Source organism: Channa argus, chromosome 10 (genome assembly GCF_033026475.1).
Source record: "Channa argus isolate prfri chromosome 10, Channa argus male v1.0, whole genome shotgun sequence".
In the NCBI taxonomy this organism is placed as follows: domain Eukaryota; kingdom Metazoa; phylum Chordata; class Actinopteri; order Anabantiformes; family Channidae; genus Channa; species Channa argus.
The window spans coordinates 2,878,044-2,900,240 of record NC_090206.1 but is presented as its reverse complement, the minus strand read 5'-3'; the positions used below and the strand labels follow the sequence as shown (position 1 = coordinate 2,900,240).

Sequence of the window (22,197 nt, the reverse complement as noted above, 5' to 3'; positions counted from 1 at the left end):
TTGATCCAGTGCAAATATTAACTTTAGAACGCAATAACGTGCAAAAGGTGAAGTGGTCTGAATGATTTGTAAAGAGACTGTACACGACAGTGTGTGTTGCAGTGGACCAAAAGGATGCGTCACCGACCGTGTTTCTCTTGTTTTAAGACGCAAAACCAAATTTAAAAAGGAGCCCTTTCTGATTTTAATGACACATTGCAATATAACATCGTTATAACTGTCATTTACCGACGTTATACATAGATTGTACCGTTTTATTACAGCATTATACCTATTTAAATGGACCTTTATTTTGTAGCTTGTTTACATGTGCGAGGTGGAGCCGGATGTGACGTCGCCCCTCTGCGCAGCAGCTGATCGGAGCAGAGAACACCCGACATCCTTGTTATTTTCAGCTGTTGTGAAGACTATCCGGAGCTCGGCAGCGCCTTCACTCAGCTGCCGCGCACCTATTGTCCATCGGCTGCTCACCTTGATCGGGAAAACCGCCGCGCGTGCTGCCGACACTCGAGCGTCACGAGGCCCTTTTGTTTTGGTTCCTGACATCACCGGGCCTACCTGCGGCGCTAAGCTATTACGCTAGCTGTCACTGTTAGTAGGCGACCTGAGCGTAAACTGCTCAGCAAACAACCTTTTAACCCCGAGGTCTGACGGACGAAGAGACGCTGAATATGAAGCTGGTTTCTGCTCTGAACGCGTAGAGTTCACAGGCCTCTACTGTCCCGGCAGCGCTCAGTCCAGCTGTAAGATGTGGCTCAAGCTCTTCTTCTTGCTCCTGTATTTCATAGTGCTGTTCATGCTAGCAAGGATCTTCGAGGCGGTGGTCTGGTATGAGACCGGTATGTTTGCCACTCAGCTGGTGGATCCAGTTACTCTCAGCTATAAGAAGCTGAAGACCATCCTAGAGTGCCGGGGGCTGGGGTACTCCGGGCTGGCGGAGAAGAAGGACGTCAGCGAGCTGGTGGAGAAATCAGGTGAGAGTCAGATCCAGGCTGCGGCTGTTGCAGTGGAAGTTAGTACAATTAAAGCCAGAACGATTAGTCAGTCAACGGAACAAATAGCCAATAGCCGTATATGTAATTTACTTTTTCAAAAATGTGAATTATTCTTAAGTTCCAAATTTACACGTGGAGATTTGCAGTGATTCCAATGCTGGTGGTTCCTAAAGATCATGGGGTGGAATCTGCTAAATGTGTGAAATCAGCAGCAGAAATTGGAATTCTCATTTGTAATTTTTTATTTATTGTAAAAACAAACAAAAAAACAAAACAATATTGTTTACCTTTTATGACTTCAAATGAGAGGATCAAGAAGCTTAGAGGTCGACAGGTCACAATTGTGTATCACGATTTTATTTTGAACAAATTTGGAAGTTTAGGAAACATTGTTTGAAAACTTTGATGCTCATCCAAGAAGCTTCCTTAGTGTCTTATTAGGTGTGAAATCCCTGTTGTGTGTATGATCTTTGTGTGATGGTCTTAGTGTTCCTAGGGATAGATTGTGACAGACCTCCACCTTTGTTGACGGAGGGGTTTTACACTTGACTTTTCACTGAGAGTAGTGAAATGTCTCAAAGTAACACGAGAGAGGTCCAGTTGCCATGAATCCACTTGCAGGTACCTCCACCTGAATAGATACGGCTTACGCTCTTTTCCCCACAGGTGAGTTAACACAGGGGGAGCTGTATTCAGCCATCAAGAAGGAGAAGGAGCAGACGGAAGTGGGAGACGCCAGTACCACACACTTCAGTGGAGAGATGCACTTCTATGAATTAGTGGAGGACACTAAAGATGGGATTTGGCTTGTTCAGGTAAAACCACTTATTAACCATGTTTCCAGACCTGTAGAAGGGGTGTCAGCGGGAAGATCAGTCTCTGATTAAAAATTATGTTTCAATATAGCCCATGATATCTTTTACTATGGACATCTCACTCCACTCTGTCCTGTTTTGTTGTACAACCCCAATTCCCCCACATGATCGAGCTAATATTTTCCATGAAATGGTAAAATGTCTCAATTTTTCACATCTGATTGTTGTTAATGTTGTATTGTGAATATTATATGGGTTGATGAGCTTTGCAAATCTTTGCATTTGGTTTTATCTAGTTTTTACACATCATCCCAACTTCTTTGGAGTTTTTTTTTTTATCATACTGTTATTGGTCTGTTTAAATCTGTAAAAGGTCCCCAAACATAAAGGAGGTGCACCTGTAAATCCCCCAAAATACTCTTTATTGCTGGTATAAATGTAGAGCCCTCTCACCACCACAATGCTGTGAACAGACCACCTCCACATCTGGGAGCAGTCGGTCTCGCATCGAGATTGGATGTCATCCAGGAGCCTATTTCACCGACATGAGCTGTGAGCAGATCACAGACTGTATTTATTTGTACAAAAAAAATGGAGCAACTATTGCACAGAAGCTGAGCTAATCAACTCCGGGCCTATTTGGTTGAAATAAATCTGATCAAGTTGTGAATACTTTCTATACCAAAATTGGATTAACATGCTCACTGAGAAAGACCTTTCTTGACAAGATTGTTGTAAAGAACCACCTTTCTGTTTTTTTTTCCATTTCTTGGTCTTGTTATGCCTTTATCAGACAACAGACAGTACAGAGAGACAGGAAAATTGGGCAGGGAATGCAACAAAGGTCCGGCAGTTTGGACTCAAACAGTGGACCTTAGTGTTACACATTTTAACTACTCGTCTACCAGATGTTTCTTCATTGAACCTTTCTTTACTGAGCCCTGTAATTATTCTCCAATCAAACTCTGCTGTCTTGTTTTTAGTCAAACAAGGCCCTTTCTGATCTTTCTCTTTTACTCTCATGTTTTATGTCCTCCCTGCCTGACCCTGTCACATCCTTGTGTGTACATGCAGGTCATTGCCCAGGACCGGGAAGCTCTCCTCAGTAAGTCTAACTGGGGGAAGATGGTGCAGAAAGTGTCTCAGTTTGGCATCAGAACTGGAACCTTCAACTGTTCTAATGACTACAGGTCAGCAGCAGGGCCTCCATTTTTTTTTTTTTTTTTTCTGTTTAACATATTTTGCTCTTTATTTCCTATATTTCTGTTTGGGTTTTTTTTATCAGTATATATGTGAGGTCTTTAGGGGGCGGCTATAGCTCAGTTGGTAAAGGCAGTTGCTTACGGACCACAGGGTGAGTGGTTCGATCGCCGGCCCTGGCTATATGTCTAAGTGTCCCTGGGCAGGACACTGAACCCCTAACAGCCCATTCCCCTCCCCAGCTGAGCAGTGCCGGTCCAAGCCCGGTAGAAATTGGGGAGGGTTGCGTCAGGAAGGGCATCCGGCGTAAAAACTGTGCCAAATCAACATGCGGACAATGGCGACCCCGAACTCACGGGATAAGCCGAAAGGAGAGTAGATATATCTGAGGTCTTTGAGCTTCAAGCAAAAATCAAATTTACCATATTTACTTTTAAAAGTATTGCCAAAAACTCCTGACTACACAGCAGCATCATAAATGCAAAAGGCTTTAAGTGGTCTGGCAGTACATATTTGATTTTGGCCAAAGGGGGGGCTTTTGTCTCCCTTTCCCTCTAATTTTTCCCTTTGTGATTGTATCAGTCTTGGTGCTTGTGGTTTTTTGAGTCTCTGTGGTTGTTTTATGTCTATGTGATGGTCTCTAGTTGTTTTAAGTCTAAAGATGGAGGAGATGGAGAGATGAGAAGTTTGAAAAAAAAACATTTGGCACTTTAGCACAGGCTTGTACGTCAGTACAATGTATGTACTGATGTATTTAAATATAAAATTGTAGGCCTCAATGTTTAATTTGTGTCATTCTTGGACCATTGTTAATGTGACACAGATTGATCTGCACTGGATTACATTAATGTAGTGAACACTGCACTGAGTACCTTGGTTTTCAAAGTGTGGCAGTGATGCTGATAGTGTGGCTCTGTGTTCTGTTCTTCAGGTCTTGTATCAGGCGTGGCTGGCAGCGCTCCACCCTCATCATGTCTGTTCCTCAGACGTCTGCGTCAAAGGGCAAAGTCATGCTGAAAGAGTACAACGGCCGTCGCATTGAAACCGAACACATCTTCCGCTGGATGACCTCACATGTGGCTCATCGAATTAAAACCTTGCGTCAGTCTGAGCAGCTGGTGGAGGAATGGCGTTCTGACCCAGCCCACCCAATCAAGATGTTTCTCTTCGCCCGTCTTTCCCAGCCACCCACGTTCTTTTCCTCACTGTCAGTCAAATTCACAGGGAGGATTGAGTTCATCTTTGTGGACATGCGTAACTGGGACAACCAGAGCAGCCTATCAGAAATCGGTGTGACACAAAGCCCAGCATACATCCTCAAGATGCCTGAGGGCATCTATCGCTATGGCAACAGGTAAAGATTGATAACGGATATTGGGAAGATGTTGGATTATTGGTATTTTCTGTCATTTTGAAAAGTCTTTTTGTTTGTTTTTTGTTTTTTTCTTCTCCTCCTCTATAGTATGGGGGAATTTCTGTCTCTGGCTGCCATGGATACTTTCCTGCGTTCAGTCCAGCCGGAAGTCAATGATCTGTTTGTCCTCAGCTTGGTCCTCATCAACTTGCTCGCCTGGATGGACCTCTTCATTACGCAGGTTACTACCCGTATTTTTTAAATTTTTGTTTTATTTTTTTAAGTTTTTCCTCCCATTAGAAAGAATGTTGAAAATGCAATCAATACAATTTTGAGGGGATCTTTATTTGGGTATTTCCATTTAGGAACTGTAGACTGGGGGTGTTTTACTAGTTTAGTTTGTGAAGTTGCAACAGTAAACGGTGCAAAAAAGCTGGATAAGGGTGAGCAGATCATTTTTTTCACAAAAACAGTTTTTACACCGGGTGCCCTTTTTGACGCAACCCTCCCCAATTTCTACCAGGCTTTGGGACAAGCACTGCAAGGCTGGGGAAGGGGATGGGCCGTTCAATATCTTGCCCACAGATACTTTGACATGTTGTCGGGAAGAGTGGGGCATTAACCTCCAACCCCTATGGTCGTTAGGCGGCCAATCTACCAACTGAGTAAATATATTGATAAAAAGTTAAACGCCACGCATTGAAATGTAATTGTATAAAATCAAGTTGGTACAAACTGCAATTTGCAACACACTGCTCATTTTCTCATCATGAACACCGTGTGACTCATTGCTGCACTTCATTATTCTTTTATAACCATAGCATCATAAATTAAAAATTCCCTCACAAGATTCCTATTTAGTGATATTTTTGATACATGCTCTCACTGCATCCAGTATGTTTTCGCCCACAAAAATGAAGATTTCTTTGTTGAGTAAATTCAACCCTTTAACCCTATGAAGTCAACAAATTGGAACATAGTCTACCTACATGGGTGAACAGGTCTTATGAGGCAAAACAACTTCCCAACCCCATGTCAAAGTGTCCCCGGGCGAGACACTGAATCACCAAATCAACTGAAGCATTAAATCAACATGCGGACAAGTGATCCGCTGTGGCGACCCTGAACACACAGGATAAACCAAAAGGACAAAAAATAAATCACTTTATGTGTGACTTTTTAGTGAATTTGCTGGGACACACAGTCCTGCGAAGATTAGTGACTGTGCTGAATGCTGTCCACTGCCAAAGGTTATATTTTAATAGATATGTACAGACCTGCTGATGATCAGATTATCAGGGGTTGATGATCAGCAACACCTGGCTGAAGCCTCCCCTCTTAAATCTAATGGGAGCCATACAGGGGTACTTACTATTGCCCACATTTTATTTCTTTTTGGCTTCATTTCTGTTGCATAGATATTGGAACGGTGAAAAAAGTTGCTTGTCTGAGGTCGTATTTGCCTAATGCTAAAACCCACTATGATCACGATATTTAACATAGTTTTACACAAGAACTAGAGAAATAGACCAGAAACGTTCAGTTAGTTCTGTATTAATTGTCCAATATATTTTTAACATGTTGTCATTTTTATGAACAGGGAGCAACAGTGAAACGATTTGTAGTTCTGATTCGAACGCTTGGAACCTACAACTCCATACTGCTGGTGTCCTGGCTTCCTGTTCTGGTAGGATATAGTCTAAACCATACAGTTCTACAGCTGACTTCAACAACAAATTCTTCTGGTGTTGAGTAAACTTATTAGCCACATCTGTCTCTGTGTTTTGGCAGTGTAACAACAGGAGTTCTGTGGGACCTGTTTCCACAAGGTTGCTATAACAGACCCTGAACCTTAACCTGAGCTCTTAGTTAAAGGTTGTCTGCGGAGTTTTTGACCACTAGTAGTGCTATGGAGCTACCTTTTTGAAGAGTGTTTCATCTTTGCCATATATGCACACAAAAAGATCCACGTGGACATGTGACACAGTATATACAGAATTTAATGATTTGGTTGATACCTTTCCACCCAAAACAGAACACCAACATAAACAGTAAAGAATGAATTAAAACTTCTGCAGGATACGAACACTCAGTTTTGAAAAGCAACGAGTAGAAACAAGCAAATTCTACGTGTCGTCTTTAATTAAATGTCCAATTTGTTTAAGCTACAGGTGATAACAGTGAGTTCAGTTGACTATGAACAGTCAAGTCAAGTTTATTTACACAGCACTTTTCATACAATATTCTATTTTGCACATTCATTTCTAGCAGTAGAACTGTACTTTAGCAGCAATGGGTTGGACAAAGTGTTAGATCTAAGAGCTCATCAAACTGAGGGTTTTCAAGAGCAGATCTAAACTGAGGGGGGCTCCATAAAGGTGTTTTTCTTTCTTTTTAAAGTGGGTCATAAAAGGTTAATAACAAGAATATCTTGTGTTCTCGCTGTTTACTATGTACATTTTCGTTACCAGAAATGATATCATCAGTTCACCCTATGTCTATAAGCCAGCAAGCTCACATTTACTAACATCATGATTGATCTAAAGAGGATTTGTGCATGACAGTCCCACATTTTAACATGCACATTAGCATATCAGATTGGATCCTTTTTACACACCACTCAATAAACTGAAAGTAGTAAAACACATTTAGAAATGGCAGCACTACTTGCATTAATTGGGAAATGGTTGGCAGTAGTGTCACTTCCGTAGTCTCTTTAATTATTTATTCACTACATATGTAATGAATAAATGAATGACTGCCTTAGCTGAACATTTAAATGTTGACGGTCGATCACTAATCGCTGATCACTTCTCCAGGCTCTACTCCAGCTGCCCTATCTGGACACACTGTATGGTTACAGCTTGAAGCTGCTTCGTTACGCTGACACTACCACACTGGCCAGCCTGGTGAGAGCGGACTGGACTTTCTATTCATCCCACCCTGCTCTCTTCCTTTCCACCTACCTGGCCCATGGCCTGCTGGTTGACTACTTTGAGAAGAAACGACGCTGTGGAAACAGGAGCCAAGAGGACAGCACCACCAACCTTGAGTGGCTGGCCAGTCTGTGGGACTGGTACACTTCCTATCTGCTCCACCCAATTGCCTCGCTGCAGCAAGTCCCGTCTGACCACTCCGACTGGGAGGACGATCCTAACTTCCTATTCGAGCGCTTGGCTTTCCCCGATCTATGGCTGCGCCCGTTAGTAAATATGGACTACATTAAAGCTCTGCCCACCTGGAAGTTCAGAGCTGTGGGGCAACAGAAGGGTAACGGCCCTTGCGGCCCCTTGCATGAAGAGACAGAAAGTTCACATTCAGCCACAGAAAGCGCGGAACCTCCTCCTGCAGGTCTCAGCAGACCTCCACACAGCAGCAAAGGGCACAAGAAATCAGTGTGTTGGGACAGCACCACACAGCTGTGTCCATACAGCGACATGGACCCCAGCAGCAGCTGTCAGTGTGCTGCTGCATTAACGCTCTGTTGTTGTCACGGGAACAGAAGATCGTCAGCTGATGGAGCACCAGAGGACGAGCACGTCACAACCAAAGCAGTCCCTAACCAGCAACGCTGTGATTGGTCGGCGTGGCCTTGCAACGTGCTACAGTGTTCCGAGTGTGTGGTGTGTCTGGAGAACTTTGCGAGCGAGGAGCTGCTGATGGCTCTGCCCTGTGGCCACGCCTTCCACCAGCAGTGCATTGTGGTGTGGCTGGCAGGAGGCAGACACTGCTGCCCGGTCTGTCGCTGGCCCAGCTACAAGAAGAAACACACAGTCTGACTGAGCCCTTCGTGTCTCCCCTCTCCTCTCATTGTGTCTGTCATCATCATAGCTTGCTCGGTGTGAAATTGGGAATGAGGAGTCAGACACTGTCAGTGGATGTGTTCGGTGCAGCTGATATACCTGTTGAAGGCAATGTGCTGGCCCTCATGGCAGACAGAACACACTATGAAAGGCCGGCCATCAAGTCACGCCGTAACCACTGGTGTAATCACAGTGAACTTTGTATTCTAAGAAGCTAACAAACTGTCCGCTCCATCCTGTACTTTCACTGACTTCTATATCAAAAAGCTCCAGTCTGTATGCGTTTGAATTGTAATCATTATTTTATTAAGAATGGGAGAGAACTGGATAGTCTCTCCATTGAAACCCCTCACTGGTCAAGCAAAACAAACCAAGAATAGAGTAAAAGTTTAACCGCAGTGGTTCTGTTTTTGCGACTACATGTATACAAATGGTATTATACTTCTCTCCCTGCCTTCACTGTATTAAAATGCCTCACAGGTTACATGACATAATCTGAAGGAGATGATGAGTTCACATGATGTTTATAGGACGTTTTTTAATTTACGCCATATTTTACATCTAGAGGACTTTTGACGTTTGCACAGTGTCATGTGGAGGAGTCCTGGGGGACTAGGACCACCAAGACTGTGACTACCCAACCCATACTGGACACCCACTTTTTCCATGCATGTGCAAAATGTGCTTATTTCCTCTGTGCTTGTGTTTAGGACAAGATGTTTGGATGACACGATAAGTTGGTTTAAAATTTTTTCCCGCACGTCTGAACAATTTGGGTGGTAATGCGTAGCATGAGGAAGCAGATGACATCATGTGAACTGAAAAATTTAGTAGGTCCAAACAGATATTTTACAGTGAAGGCAGAGAGAAGTTTTAAACCATTGATATATATGTACTCTTCAAAAAAAAAAAAAAAAAAAAAAAACTAGCAGGTTGAATATTGGTAAACTCCACCTTTAACTAACTATTTTGCTCTTGGAAACAGATATAAAGTCCTTATAATCTGCTGCCGTCAGACTGCTGCTGGGATTTTACTCATGTAATGCTTATGCAGACTAGTAATCCTGGTAACAGCTATTGATGTCCCAAAGTATTTGTACACTTACTGGTAAAAATTCTCTGATACCGCACCTAATACCACGTTAGTCTCCACAGGTACTCGGAGGTGGAAAAATGTCTGTGGTCTAGAGGTGTTTTAAGATAACTGATGGCAACAAAAGTAAAGCTGAATACAGGTTCTGCTTGCTTAGGTCTAACAGTCATACTCATTTCTCGAGAATGATTTAAAAACGCTTAATATTTCATCGAAATGGGGCAACAACGTTACCCGAAGTTCACTTTTGTTTTACCATTTTATATTTCTCTTTAGACTCTACAGTCCATGTTTTCTGCACTTCTCTATCCAGGTTCTCACCTTAATCTGTGATTTGTTCATCCTTTTTTTGTTTCTTTTTGGCGCCATACACCAGTCACCGCCATATTTGTTTTGGTAGAAGAATGCACAAGAATTTCCATTCTTAAGGAATTTGCTTAAGCACAATGGGTCGATGGGCATTTTACTGTCCAGCAACTCATTGCAAAAGCAAAACAGTACTTAGTACTCGTCGATACGGAGTACTTGTAACAGTACTCCGTATCGACGAGTACTAATATGTAAGTGAGTGGTATGTTACTGTGACCATAGCTAGAAGTGTCAGACACTAACTCAGAACGTAGCACAGTTAAAGCTGCAGAAACTTTATATTAGCATGAAGTCAAATGTTAAGAGCCAGATATTTTTCCTCAAGATGTGAAGATCAGAACAGTAAATACTGGCTTGGCATTCACCAGGTGATGAATGTCATGGCGGGTGTCCTTGCCTGACACTTGCCGTTACCAAGAGTGAAAGTCTGTGTGCGTGTGTGTGCGTGTAACACCCTGTTGTCAATTTTACATTGTGGGTATCAGTGTCTTTCTTGCTCATCTGGACAACAAACATATTTGAGGGAAACTTTTGTTTTTCCTCCACGAATCTCCATTTTAACTGCCAGGAGCTGCACATACAAGCTCCTGGTCCTGTACAAGTTCACTGGAGGTCAATGCCTTGCTCATGAGCAGCGTGTTGCAGTACACAAAGAGCCTTAGTGAGTTCACATCATGTGTCATAGCTCTGATCAGGGCCCCCACACTGACGCTCCGCAGGACAGAGTAGAACAGAGACCAACTGTCTTTTCACTGGATTCAATCGTTTGAACTCTACAAGTCTGAAGAAAACAACCACCTTGTTAAATGACTGTCTGACTTTTAAACAGTTCACTTTCCTTTGAGCTTTGGCTCACTCAGATTGAGTAGCTGCTGCTAACATTTGTTTCCCTAGTGTATTAAACATAGTGAAGGACTGTTTTGAGATTAAAATTGGAGTTTATGCAGTTTTACACCTTCAGCGCAGTAATGACGTGCTGACATTAGAATATCTTGGGCAGTGCCATTAATGATGCCCAGTGGCAAACACAACTAAGGGTGTGTGTGCTTTGTAGTATTGCCTGAGGTTTAGGATACAGTTCACCCCTGATACCCACACGTGCTTTGCTAATGATTTCATCATGTCTATGTCCTGCCTGTGGAGCTGCTTGCAGACTTTTACTTTACCTGCATTGTTTTCAAAATGAAACCCTGGTCTAAAATGTCCAAAACTTAATTTATTAATGTTAAGGGTGCTTTACCTTAGTCTTTCAGCTCATCCCTGTCCTCTGTCTGTGTGTGAAAGGCAAGAGAAGAAAAATTCTATGTAGAGCAGTAACATTTATTCAAAATAAAAGAAGTGTTTCAGAGTGTTGGAGTCGTTCTGTCGTCCGTAAAGAAGAGTACGGGCAAAGCCATGCACTCACTTTGATTTCAGTGGTTTTTATATCGGTCGAACTTGATGTATTTTAAGGTCCATAAAAAAAAGAAATTTTACTCCCCCCTGGGTTTGTGACAGAGTGGAGACAGTATTGATCCCTACACCCCCAGAGTCCATCTACAGCAATTCACTGAATAAATGCAGATTATTTTAGAATGATCTGCATTAAGGGTGGGGGGGACTGTAGACTATAGCTCTACATAGACCTCTACCCTTTGGCAATTGTTCTGGTGTACTTTTGATAGACCCAGGAGAAACTCCTTCATTTGACATCAGATTTGGCAACGTGAGGACTCAAGGCAGATGGTAACATCCATTAGCCGAGATTTACCCCTCAGCAAAACTGCCAGGTTTTTTTTTGCCATTATGTAATGAGTCCTTTCAAATCAGTTGATTGTAATATTCTTAAAATGACACCATGTAAGAACAGTAAAAGTTGCCTAAAGAGAAGTAGGAGCTAGGTGTGTTCAGTTGATAAAGCAAAAACTGCTTAAACGACCCTAAGGCAGTCAAGGGGGGGAACGGGTGAACCTGGTTGCAGGATGCAGTAAATATTAAGCATAAGATTAACCTCAGAAGAAGATGGTCAGGGTTTGGGAAAGTCTCTGGTCAAGGCAATGAACCCTAGAAACATAAACAGATGACCTTTCTCAAAATGTTAATTATGTTCTAATCAATGTGTGATCTTGGTCTCCAAACAGATGCCTCTCAGAAGACACATGGAAATGCTGAATAGTCACCACCTAAACACATATGCAAACACACATGTAAACACACATGTAAACACATGCAAACTATGAGGAGGCCTCACCCAGAATGACCAACCTCCCTAGTAAACCAGGACTCATCTCCACTGAGTTGTGGAAATTGTGCTTATTTTTACCATATATATATCTGAATGTAGATTATTTTACACCCAGGTACATGCTACCTGTGTATCTGTACTAGATGATGTCCTCATCATCCAGATCATCCTCTGTTTTTTTAATTTAAGTTAAGATGTAATGATTGCTCTCATGCTAAGGAGGTTGTAGTGTTCTTCCAGCTGCCCCTTTCAGAATTCCTCCAAACGTACATTACCATAATTTGGACTGTAAAACTCAAGAGATTCCCAAGATGTCATCAAGAGGGTTATTTTTCCAGCTAGAAGCAAAAAGGTACTGTAGTATAGGGAAGGCAGAGAGAAGAATTACACTGTTCTAACTCCTCAAACTACTGTAGAGTCATGGGAAGCATGATAAATGTCTTTGAATCTGCTTTAAAGCTCATCCCACATGATAAGGACAGTGGCTGGTGAGCGTGCTAGTGCCAACATTTAATGGGAGTAGAATGGGATTTCTTCTCAGTGCGTTTAGCACAAAAATCAGTGACCACATCTTTCACATTTTCTTAACTGCTTTCTAACTCAACTATTATAAATAATGTACAAAGTCACTGTAAATTAGGCTAATGTGGCACAAACTCCTGATTGGGCAAAAATATTAATAAATAAATAAAACAGATGCCTGTTTTCATTTCTTGAAGGCCTCTGCGCCAAATATGGAGAGAGCGCAGTGCGGGACAATATGATGTGTTTGGAGTTCGTCTCAGGTGGGTGTAGGTTTTTCTCCTCCACCCTGCAAGGAATTCAATGGAAGGCAAAGAACAGTCAGTCTCCTTGTATAGTGTCTGCGAACGACCTGCTCTGTGCGACATTCTTTTCAGTAACCTTTGTACAAAGATCCTCGTACAATAAGTATTTTTCAGAAGTGTACTGCTTCACTAGTAATTGTACCTTCAAAGTAGAGGTGTGTTTATACTACAGTCCTTTAAATACATGCACCGCACTCAAGAGATTTGTGTTTAACTATGGTACAGTGGCAATAAAACGTTATCTACTGCAGCTCCCTAATAAATTGGTCATAAAATTTGATTTGATTTATTCAAATATAAATGTATATTCATGTACCATATATATTTCTAGGCTGATAAAACTACTACATGCTTTCACGTTTTTATTGAACACATCCACTAAACATACGAAGTGATGGTGACTCATACGTTTTGCTTGACATTCTTCCCAAACAGTTCTTCCTTCATCTCCTCGGTGCGCACGACGTTTTCACAGTGTCATGATGGTCTTTGGAAAACTTGCAAGCGTTGCAGAAGTGTATGTGGAGAGTAATGGCTTCCTTTGTGGTGTCCTGTCTTTTTACTTATGAACAGTGATATTAACCCACCCAACTCTTTAGCTGGGTTTGTTTTTGACCTTACGGAGCATTGTGCTCATTTGGAATGATGTTGAAGAGCAGCACAAGAGAAATACAAACTGCTGCATTAATGGACAGTATGATGAGTATTACAAACTTCATTGTTTTACTAGGCATCGTTTGTGTTTCATTTCCGTGATGTTTGCAATAAGGATCCTCAGATATGTGTTCAGGTTTTTATCAGTGCATTTTTGCATCTCCAAGAAAACTGTAATATTCAACCAAAGCAGCGCCACTTGACGCCAGTAAGCGGCGCAGCTGTAGCTTCAAGAGGACAGTACCAAGTGTGTGTGTGCGTGTGTGTGTGTGTGTGTCTGTAGAGGAGGAGGAGGAGGAGGAGTGGGCGAAAGCGGGAGTGGGCGAAAGCGAGGGGAGGGGGGTGGGGGGGGGTCTAGCCAGTCAGACGCCAGTAGACTTGGAGGGGAGCGCGAGCCCCCTTTTGCTTTGTAACCAACTCTCGCACGCGCACTTGTTAGTCCAGCAGTGACCGGACAGAAGGCGGAGGACCGGGACCCGGAGGATCTCCCGGTGCCAGCGCAGGAGACAGACACAGTTGGTGAACTCACGAACTACTATGAAAGTATAGAGACAAGCAGAAAGCTGCTGGAGCCACCGAGTCCCGGAGAAGCAGCGCGACCCCGGAGGTTTGTTGGCGCGTCACTGACGGATGGACCGTTACCGGGGCAGCGTGGACAGGACACTGTGAGGCAGGCACCGTGTGTCACAGAGCTCTGGCGAACTTTGACAACTGTGAGCTTCACTGTAAGTGCGTCTGGAGTCTGTTCACTTTCCACATCACCGGTTTCACACTGTGTCCCCCCCCCCCCCCGGTGCCGCTGTCCAACAGTGTCCTCTGTGTGACATGACTCGTCGCAGCGACCGCATTAGGAAGTGGTCTCTGGCTCGTGAAGACCTACCCTCCTGTGCCATTATTCAGCCCAGCAGCTGCGGCTCCACTGCAGCCTGTCTGCGCGCACGGTGCGTGTGGATCAGTGTGGGTTATTCACAGTGCTGCTATGCAGACTGACTGGAGCCAGCTCAGACAGCTCCACTGTAAGCGACGCTGAGCCGCTCGGAGCTCGGAGCTGCTCACGCAGAAAGCAAAGGCTTCAGTGCTGGGGAAGAGCTGTCTGCAGGTCCTTCATCCATCGGGACAAGTTGTGCGGAATAGCAGATGTTCCACAGCTTTGTTGGACTAACGTGGATTATTCAGGATGCTGCTATGCAGACAGAGCGGAGCCACAGAAGAGCTGCTGGGACATTTCAAGTAGCACACGGCTGTGCGTGTCTGTCAGGGAGATTTTCTGTGTTTTAGTGATCAGAACTCAGCCTGGCGAAGTGCGCGTAGGTTAGAAAGTGCTATTTTTCCACAATGCTTCCAGCAGGTGAAGCTTTGGAACAGTGCTACTGTGATATAGTGAGTGAAACTTTGTGGACTTGAACATTTTGTTGGACTTTGCAGTTGATACTGTAGCTCAGTTTCGCTGCCATTCTTTCACTGTTAAAATCGAATTTGCTTGTTAAAAGTTTATTTCGCTTTGGCCTGTGACTTACACTAAGTGTTGGAAAATGAAGAATCTAAATCCACTGAGCAAACCGTGGAACACGTCCATCAGCAAGGAGCCAGTGGTGCTTTCTGTGCCAGGGACTAACAAGAGGTTCAAGAGAAAGTCCCGCGAGCCCAAGAGGCTGTTCAGCAGCCCGGAGCCGGAGAGGGTGAAGACCTACCCAGCAGACATGTCAGATGTGGACTTGGCGGATGATGCCCAGGTGGAGGAGTTTGGGGTCAGCAGGTCGGCTTCTCTGCAGAGGCAGCTGGTGGTGTCACAGGAGGCCACGTTCGGCTCCTCGGGGATTCTGTCAGCACTACCAGAAGGCCACATGGCTCCAGCTCAGAGCACTGCCATAGACATGAGAATCGGCATTAACGTGCCTGCCATCACCTCCAAGCTGTCCCAGCTACCTGCCTCTCCATTCTCTAACCCGGAGATCTCCCACTGGCCCACGGCCATCTCCCAGCCCCTGTCCCACAGACTCAAACTGGGCCTGCGCTCCAACTTCCCTCTGTCTGCATCCAGCAGCAGCAGCAGCAGCAGTAGCAGCAGCCACTCGCCCCGACACCAGGCCTTCTCCCTGGACCCCTCTCTGTCAGGCCAAGCTCTGCCGGACCCCAGAACCTCCCATGCATCCCAGTGTCACGAGCACATGGAGCCCGAGGTCCATTCACCTAAGGTGAATATGCAGAACGTCTGAAAAAAGAAGTATCAACCATTAGTAAGCAGCACTTTTTATTTGGGAATTTAAAGCCAGTAGCCGGCTGTAGCTCAGTTGGTAAAGGCAGTCGTCCACTGGTTCAGGGGTTCGATCCCCTCCCCAGCTGTGCAGTGCCGGTCCAAGCCCGGAAGAAATTGGGGAGGGATGCGTCAGGAAGGGCATCCAGCGTAAAAACTGTGCCAAATCAACATGCGGACAATGATCCGCTGTGGCGACACTGAACTCACAGGATAAGACAAAAGAAAGAAAACAAAAAAAGCCAGTCACCACAACTACAGTAGGGATCTACTTTACCCATCCTCAGTGAGCCAGTATGTTTGTTGGAGAACCCAGACTCCACAGTCACTGGAGCCTCTGTAGTTATGTCTAGAAACCTCGTTCCAGTGAACTGGGATCAATTTGACATTGTAAATGAAAAATGTGTTTCTTGGTTCCCATTTTAAATTTATTGCAGTTTCAAGTCCAAAAACGATCCCAGTGATGTAACACTGGGACATTCAAGAAAATAAACTGACATGTAGGTGAAAAGAACACAACTGCACTGTCTCTGCTCTCAGGAGTCCCCCAGGAAGCGGGTCGGGGTGAGCGCTGATGGGCCTGGGCGTCTTCCAGAGGTCAAAGCTATCCAGCAAACCAGGAGGCTGCTGGCCAACGCTAGGGAGAGGACCCGCGTCCACACCATCAGCGCGGCGTTCGAGGCCCTGAGGAAGCAGGTCAGACTCACAGTCCACACTGAGAAAGCGTGTCCAAGTACAAACACACACACACTGCACACTGTAGAAGAGACAGACGCTGCGTCTGCCCTGCAGGAACGTCCCACCATTCTACTTCATAACGCAATATAATACCGCAGCTGTCCTTTGTCTGAGATTATTGTACCTGTTAGCAGAATGTTTTAATACATGAGAGTGAGTCTGAGATCAGGAAGAGAAGCTGTGGTCGTACTCTTCACGGCCTCCATTTTCCAAACCTGTAAACAACTTCCTGTGCTCGTCTCCGTCCCTCTCCAGGTGCCGTGTTATTCCTATGGGCAGAAGCTGTCCAAGCTGGCCATATTACGCATCGCATGCAACTACATCCTGTCTCTGGCTCAGTTAGCTGAGCTGGACTACAGCTCAGACCACAGCAGCCTGAACTTCTCCCAGTGTGTGGAGCAGTGCACCAAGACCCTGCAGGCTGAGGGCAGGAGCAAGAAGAGGAAGGTGAGGCGGCACCAGCTCCATCACTACACCTACTTACCATCCCGCTGCCGAACACATTTACTGCTTCTACTCGCTGATTATCCCAAACATTTTGAACTTAGCCATCAGGCAACTGTCAGTGAAGCTCAGCTCTTCCTCTACAGATGCATCACATTAAAAGCATCCAGCTGCTCGTAGGGAAATAATCTTAGCTCATCCTTTTAGGCTTTTAATGTGAAACACATGCACCGACCGAACGAAAAGTTCGACTGGACGCTGCTACAGAGAGAAGGTATCCTCAGCAGGGCAGTGAGTATCACAGCACTAGACATTACAAGCTGTGTCTCAGTTCGGCAGCCACATCCTTCAAAGACTCCACTTGAAAACCATAGCTCGCTGGGATCGCGGCCACATTGTGTAAATGCCTTGCAACAAGGCTTTCACATTTCGAAAGCCCCTTCGAAAATGTTTTAGCCACTTGGGTATGTTAATTCACTGTTAAACCAAGATGAATGCGGGTGGTTTATGCCTTTCAGTTGAAAATAAGCATGGGAGCCGTCATTCTCACATTATTTATTTAAGTAAAAGTAGCAATACCGCAGTGCAGAAATACTCTGCTGCAAGTAAAAGTGGAACTGGATTTTTTAAAATCCACGTGCGGAACACGATGCGCTGCCGCGACCCCTGATGGGACACGCCAGAACCCGTCGATTGATTCCACGTCTTTGTATTTTTCATTAATTACTAGAAATTTACAAGAAATATATTTTCTTTTTTGCTATTAACTAAACGGTTAAGTAGTGAATACAAGAAATAAAATAATTGTTGATACTTTTTCACAATACGTGATCAGATATCAGGTTTTTAAGTGTTTCCCTCCTTTGTTGAATAAAACTCGACAAAAACTGAACAGTCTGGATTTTCTGCAGAAACCCAAATCATGTGGCACATGTGGAACAAATCTGGACTTGTATATTCATGTTATCAACAAGTTCAGCAGTTTTTCAAATACTTGTACGGGAGTACTCATCATAAGAAGTACTTGCACTTTTCCTTTTAATATTAGATTTGTGTACATCGTCGTCCTTTTCTAGTAATTTAATATTTGTTTCCAAAATGTAGTGAAGTTGAAGCAGCAGAGAAAAAAGTACTCAAATTAAGTAGAAATACCTCAAAGCTGTTATGTTTATACCAATGAGTTCCTTTGCAAACTTCCAGAATATGAATAAACACAGAAACAGACTACGTATATTGAACATAGAGGAGCAGCGAACACACGTAGATGTATTTGAAAGCTTGGATTCATTAATGAGACACAGTCACAGTGTTCAGCTCTCACATCCAGCTCCACACTAACTCATGTTGCTCTTTTAGATGTAAACTAGCTGAGAGCTTTTTCCCTGTTGGCTCCCTGCTTCTCTCTGTGTGCATGCCGGTGTTTGTGTGTGTGTGTGTGTGTGTGTGTGTGTGTGTGTGTGTGTTCTCAAAGTCCCAGACACCAGATGTTTAGAGTGGAAGGGAAGTGGAGCTGGCGCCACGAAGGGCAGAGGGCAGCGGGAAGGCACGCGAACTGAAACCACACACACACACACACACAAACACACACACACACACACACACACTTGGCACATTCCCCAGTCTCTCCAACACATTCCCCCACTCTGCCTCTCCAGGCCATCTGCTCCAACATACTTTGAAACAAGAAGGGGAAAAAACACAGTCATCATCAGGCTGTCAGACAGCAGCAGCTGGTGGAAAGACAGAGAGCGAGGGTGTGTGTGTGTGTGTGTGCGCAGATGAGTGGGGAGGAGGGGGTTGGCAAGATTGAAATCCTTTTTTTTTACATTTTCTTAGAGCCACAGAGTCTGTGCTCACAGTTACGCAGGAAAAATAATTTTTTTTGCTTCATTGTGATCTTGCTCCGAGGTCACACTGACAACAGCACAAATATCACACGTGGGATGTTTTTTTGTGTTTTCTGTGTCTTTCTGAGTTTCCTTAAAACTGAGAAGCTTTTATCTGAACAGTCTGCTCATCATGCCACTACTGCTCACACTGTAGTAGTAGATAGTAGTAGATAGTAGTTTACTTTTAAAGAGGTCTGTGCATCTCAGAGATTCAAGTTCAGGAGATGTAGTTTCCCTCCCCGGGGAAGCCTGATCACCACACCTACACGACTCTTTCAGCAGTAGTGTGGAGGAATACTAACACAACAAAAGCAATTTCATACTGACACCACGTTTTAAATATATGATTGAAACCCGCTAAGACTTTTAAAGCCTCGTAGTTTCTACCTGGAGTGTTGTTTTCTTCCTTTTTACACTGCAAATGCTTTGGAAGAATGAAGAGTGCGTTTGATTTCTTAATGGGCACAAAGAGAGAACACAGTACGTGTAGAAACAGTATGTCTCCGTTCACTTGAACCTGTTGAATCCGAGAAGTGCCAGTAAAAGTAAAGGTAATAATAATGTTGAAGTTTGAGAATTCAGTCTTGTACTCAAATGTTTGTGTGGCGTTCAAAACGACAAAGTAATATTGCAGCTCTGCCACTGAAAAAAACTCTGCTCGGGACCGATGAGCCGAAACACGAGGTCAACTTTTAGTGCACAGTGTAGAATGTGTAAAACAAAACCTTTTTCATTTTAGGCCTTTAAGAAGTGGAACAATCTCCCTGTTGATTTAAAAAATGGGTTGATTTTTAAACATGTTTTCTCAGGAAGGAGCTGTGTCCGTGTAGGGATGAACAAAATGTTGGTGACTAAAACTTTTAAGACGGGGATCTTTTCGTGCATGTGGCAGGTAGATCGTGTCCCACTGGACTGCAGGATTTTATTAGCTACTCAGTGTTGTGCAATCGGAATTTACATCTGTGAAATCGTATTTGATCGTGTCTGTATGCTCGGGGACTGCACGTGGAAATGAGCTATTACAGCTGAATGTGGTACAAGCCAGCGCTTCTCATTGTTTAACATTAATCTTCTTGTGCATAGTCCCTGATAAATAAACGAAGCTACATTAACTGTAATAGCACAGTTGGTAAATGCTCGACATAAAAAAAATAAAATAAAACTTTATGAGTGTGCGCATCAAACTGCACACTTTGGGTGAAAACACCAAAAATCTTTTCTTTGTACTATTGTCAGATTTTAGGTTTAAACGAATTAACAAATCACAGACATAATATAATATCACATAATATAATATAATATAATATAATATAATATAATATAATATAATAAGCCATTTCTGACAACCTTTAGACCAATGGTGACCAATAAGATGAGGAACTTCTCATCTCAGTTTTTTTTTAAGGTGTTGCATAGGAGATACACAAATAATCTATGGTTTATGTTTAAAACTCCAACTCAAATCAGTATTGGCTGTGATGGCACCAGTTCTGCTCTGTAAACATGTGACGTGACCGTCTTCCTCCTCTTATGTCATTGTGACAGGTTGGGAGGATGCCAGAGGACGTGTGACGACAGACGACTGTGCTCCTCTACACGATCACACAGCCAGCGTCAGGCTGTACTCAACTCTTGGATGGTTTCAGCAAGGAATGAGATTTAATTCGGTGATGTTCACTACAGCAAGTGATACGACATAAAACAGCCGCATTGTGTAAATGTCAGTTGAAAAACACGGTTAATGATAATTTTGTTTTACCACGTGTATTGATGTTCCGACAACTAATGATGATGATGATGATGAGAACTAGTGGTGCTTGTATTTTGAGTTCTGACATTCTGACTTACAGTATCTAACATGATCTATATAGAATTATTTTCCCATTTAAAAACTACATTAGAGTTGACAGTGTTCACATAAAGCCGCAGCCTGTTCTCTCGTCTCTGTGGCCTCACGCAGTTTTCACATTGAGCTTCTGAATTGTTTCTAACTTGTAGTTGCGAAAATTAAGTTTAGTGATTATTTTCGGACATGATTCGCAGATGACCGAGTGAATAAATAGGGACAATACATAGCGAGTGCTAATGGTTATACAAACAGCAACTGTGAAGTTCTGTATGTTTTTTACTTACCAGCCTTTTCCTACACACGTGTCCTATGTACAATATATCTCTTCTCTTTTTCTTCTCTACACACAGTATGTGATGGTCATTGGACCTGCATTATACATTTTTTTTTGCCTTAATTCACATCACTCTAGACAACCAGGCAGTTTTTCAAATGGGTGTAGACTTCAGGCTGAACACACCCAGTGGAGAGGAACAAACCACCTCTGTCCCCTCTCACTTGTTGCACTTTATGGCTGTGGCTGAGTGATGTCGTCTAATGGAAGGCCAGAACGGTCATAAAGCTTTCAAATCTAAACAACGAATGTGTTTGGAATCAAATCCACATTCACAAACCTGCGAGGATCACGAGGATTCTTATCAAACACCTGGTAAAGGCTGTGAAGAGATAAGAACTGTACAGTACATAAAATGAAATAAAAGTACTTTGAGCAAAGTTTTCATTTAAATGTTATTCAGCACATTTCTTTTCGTGAGTTTTGGTTTTTATCTGTCACTGCTCAGATCAAGCAACATTTATCTACACTAAAAACATCAATTCAATATAACATAACTTTCCTGTAGAAGCACTGAGCCAGAAATAAAATACAATACCACAAGGATTCGGCTTTCTTTAAGAAAGGGAGCCTGCTCATGTTATCATGGCATGGTAACATCTAAAAGAACCCTGTGATGAGTACTTGTTGTAGTTGTAGTAGTAAAGTAGTAGTAGAAGTAGTCTTTAGACCAATGTTTTTATATATTTCATGTTAGTGTTTGGACTTTTACAAACCATTTCATGTCCACACAACAACATACATGTTGCTCTGACCCTTTACAGGACTTTTACCAGAAGCGACTGAGCACTGGATGATCAGCCCACAGCCCTGGAAACATTAAAGAAACCTTTTTAACAGCTGTTATCAGACACCTCCAGCAATCGCATGCAGCTGCCACTTTATTAAGTACACCTGTTAACCCGCTCACTACGTAATCAGCCAATCTTGTGCAGGTATTCTGCAGATATGGTGACGGCATTTAGCTGTTCACACCGGACATAGGAACCACCCAGGATCCTTTAAATGCCACAGCATGTCCCAGCAGCACTGTTGACCATGTGCATCCAGCTTCTAAAGGTGACGACCAGCAGAACGCTCAAAGCACAAGCTGCCTGACAGTAGTGACTTCAGTCCGGGAAAACAGGCTCCTCTGTGTGAGAAAGATGCACATGTACATCATAACATCTGTGCTGTGAAGCTACTGTACATGTCAGATGTCCCAGTTATTCTGCTGGGCTGCTGGAAAATTGTAAACAAAGCAGGAAGCAGAGGTGGATTATCTTAGTGAGTCCGTTTTAAAGGAAATCAGTCACATTCTTAGTCATCTTATGTACAGTAGTGACCAGGAGCGACTGTGGCACAGGAAGGTAGGA

The 22,197-nt window shown here is 43.5% G+C and overlaps 1 protein-coding gene across 4 annotated transcripts; it reads left to right on the top strand.

Annotated features, from left to right (window-relative positions):
- The first annotated feature begins 77 nt into the window (after positions 1–77).
- LOC137134457 (E3 ubiquitin-protein ligase RNF103-like) lies at positions 78–21,222 on the top strand. Of its 4 annotated transcripts, XM_067519326.1 has the most exons (9): positions 84–974; positions 1,662–1,810; positions 2,885–3,000; positions 3,942–4,364; positions 4,473–4,605; positions 5,965–6,051; positions 16,129–16,284; positions 16,582–16,773; positions 20,205–21,222. In XM_067519326.1, exons 1-9 carry the CDS (start codon positions 749–751, stop codon positions 20,229–20,231), a joined length of 1,509 nt encoding a protein of 502 aa, XP_067375427.1. In that variant the 5' UTR covers positions 84–748; the 3' UTR covers positions 20,232–21,222. The 4 variants fall into 4 exon arrangements, with proteins under 4 accessions (XP_067375425.1, XP_067375427.1, XP_067375424.1 ...); XM_067519323.1 differs by lacking the exons at positions 16,129–16,284; positions 16,582–16,773; positions 20,205–21,222 and adding an exon at positions 7,184–10,980 and having other exon boundaries at positions 88–974; XM_067519325.1 differs by lacking the exons at positions 84–974; positions 16,129–16,284; positions 16,582–16,773; positions 20,205–21,222 and adding exons at positions 1,043–1,228; positions 7,184–10,980.
- Positions 21,223–22,197: the final 975 nt, after the last annotated feature.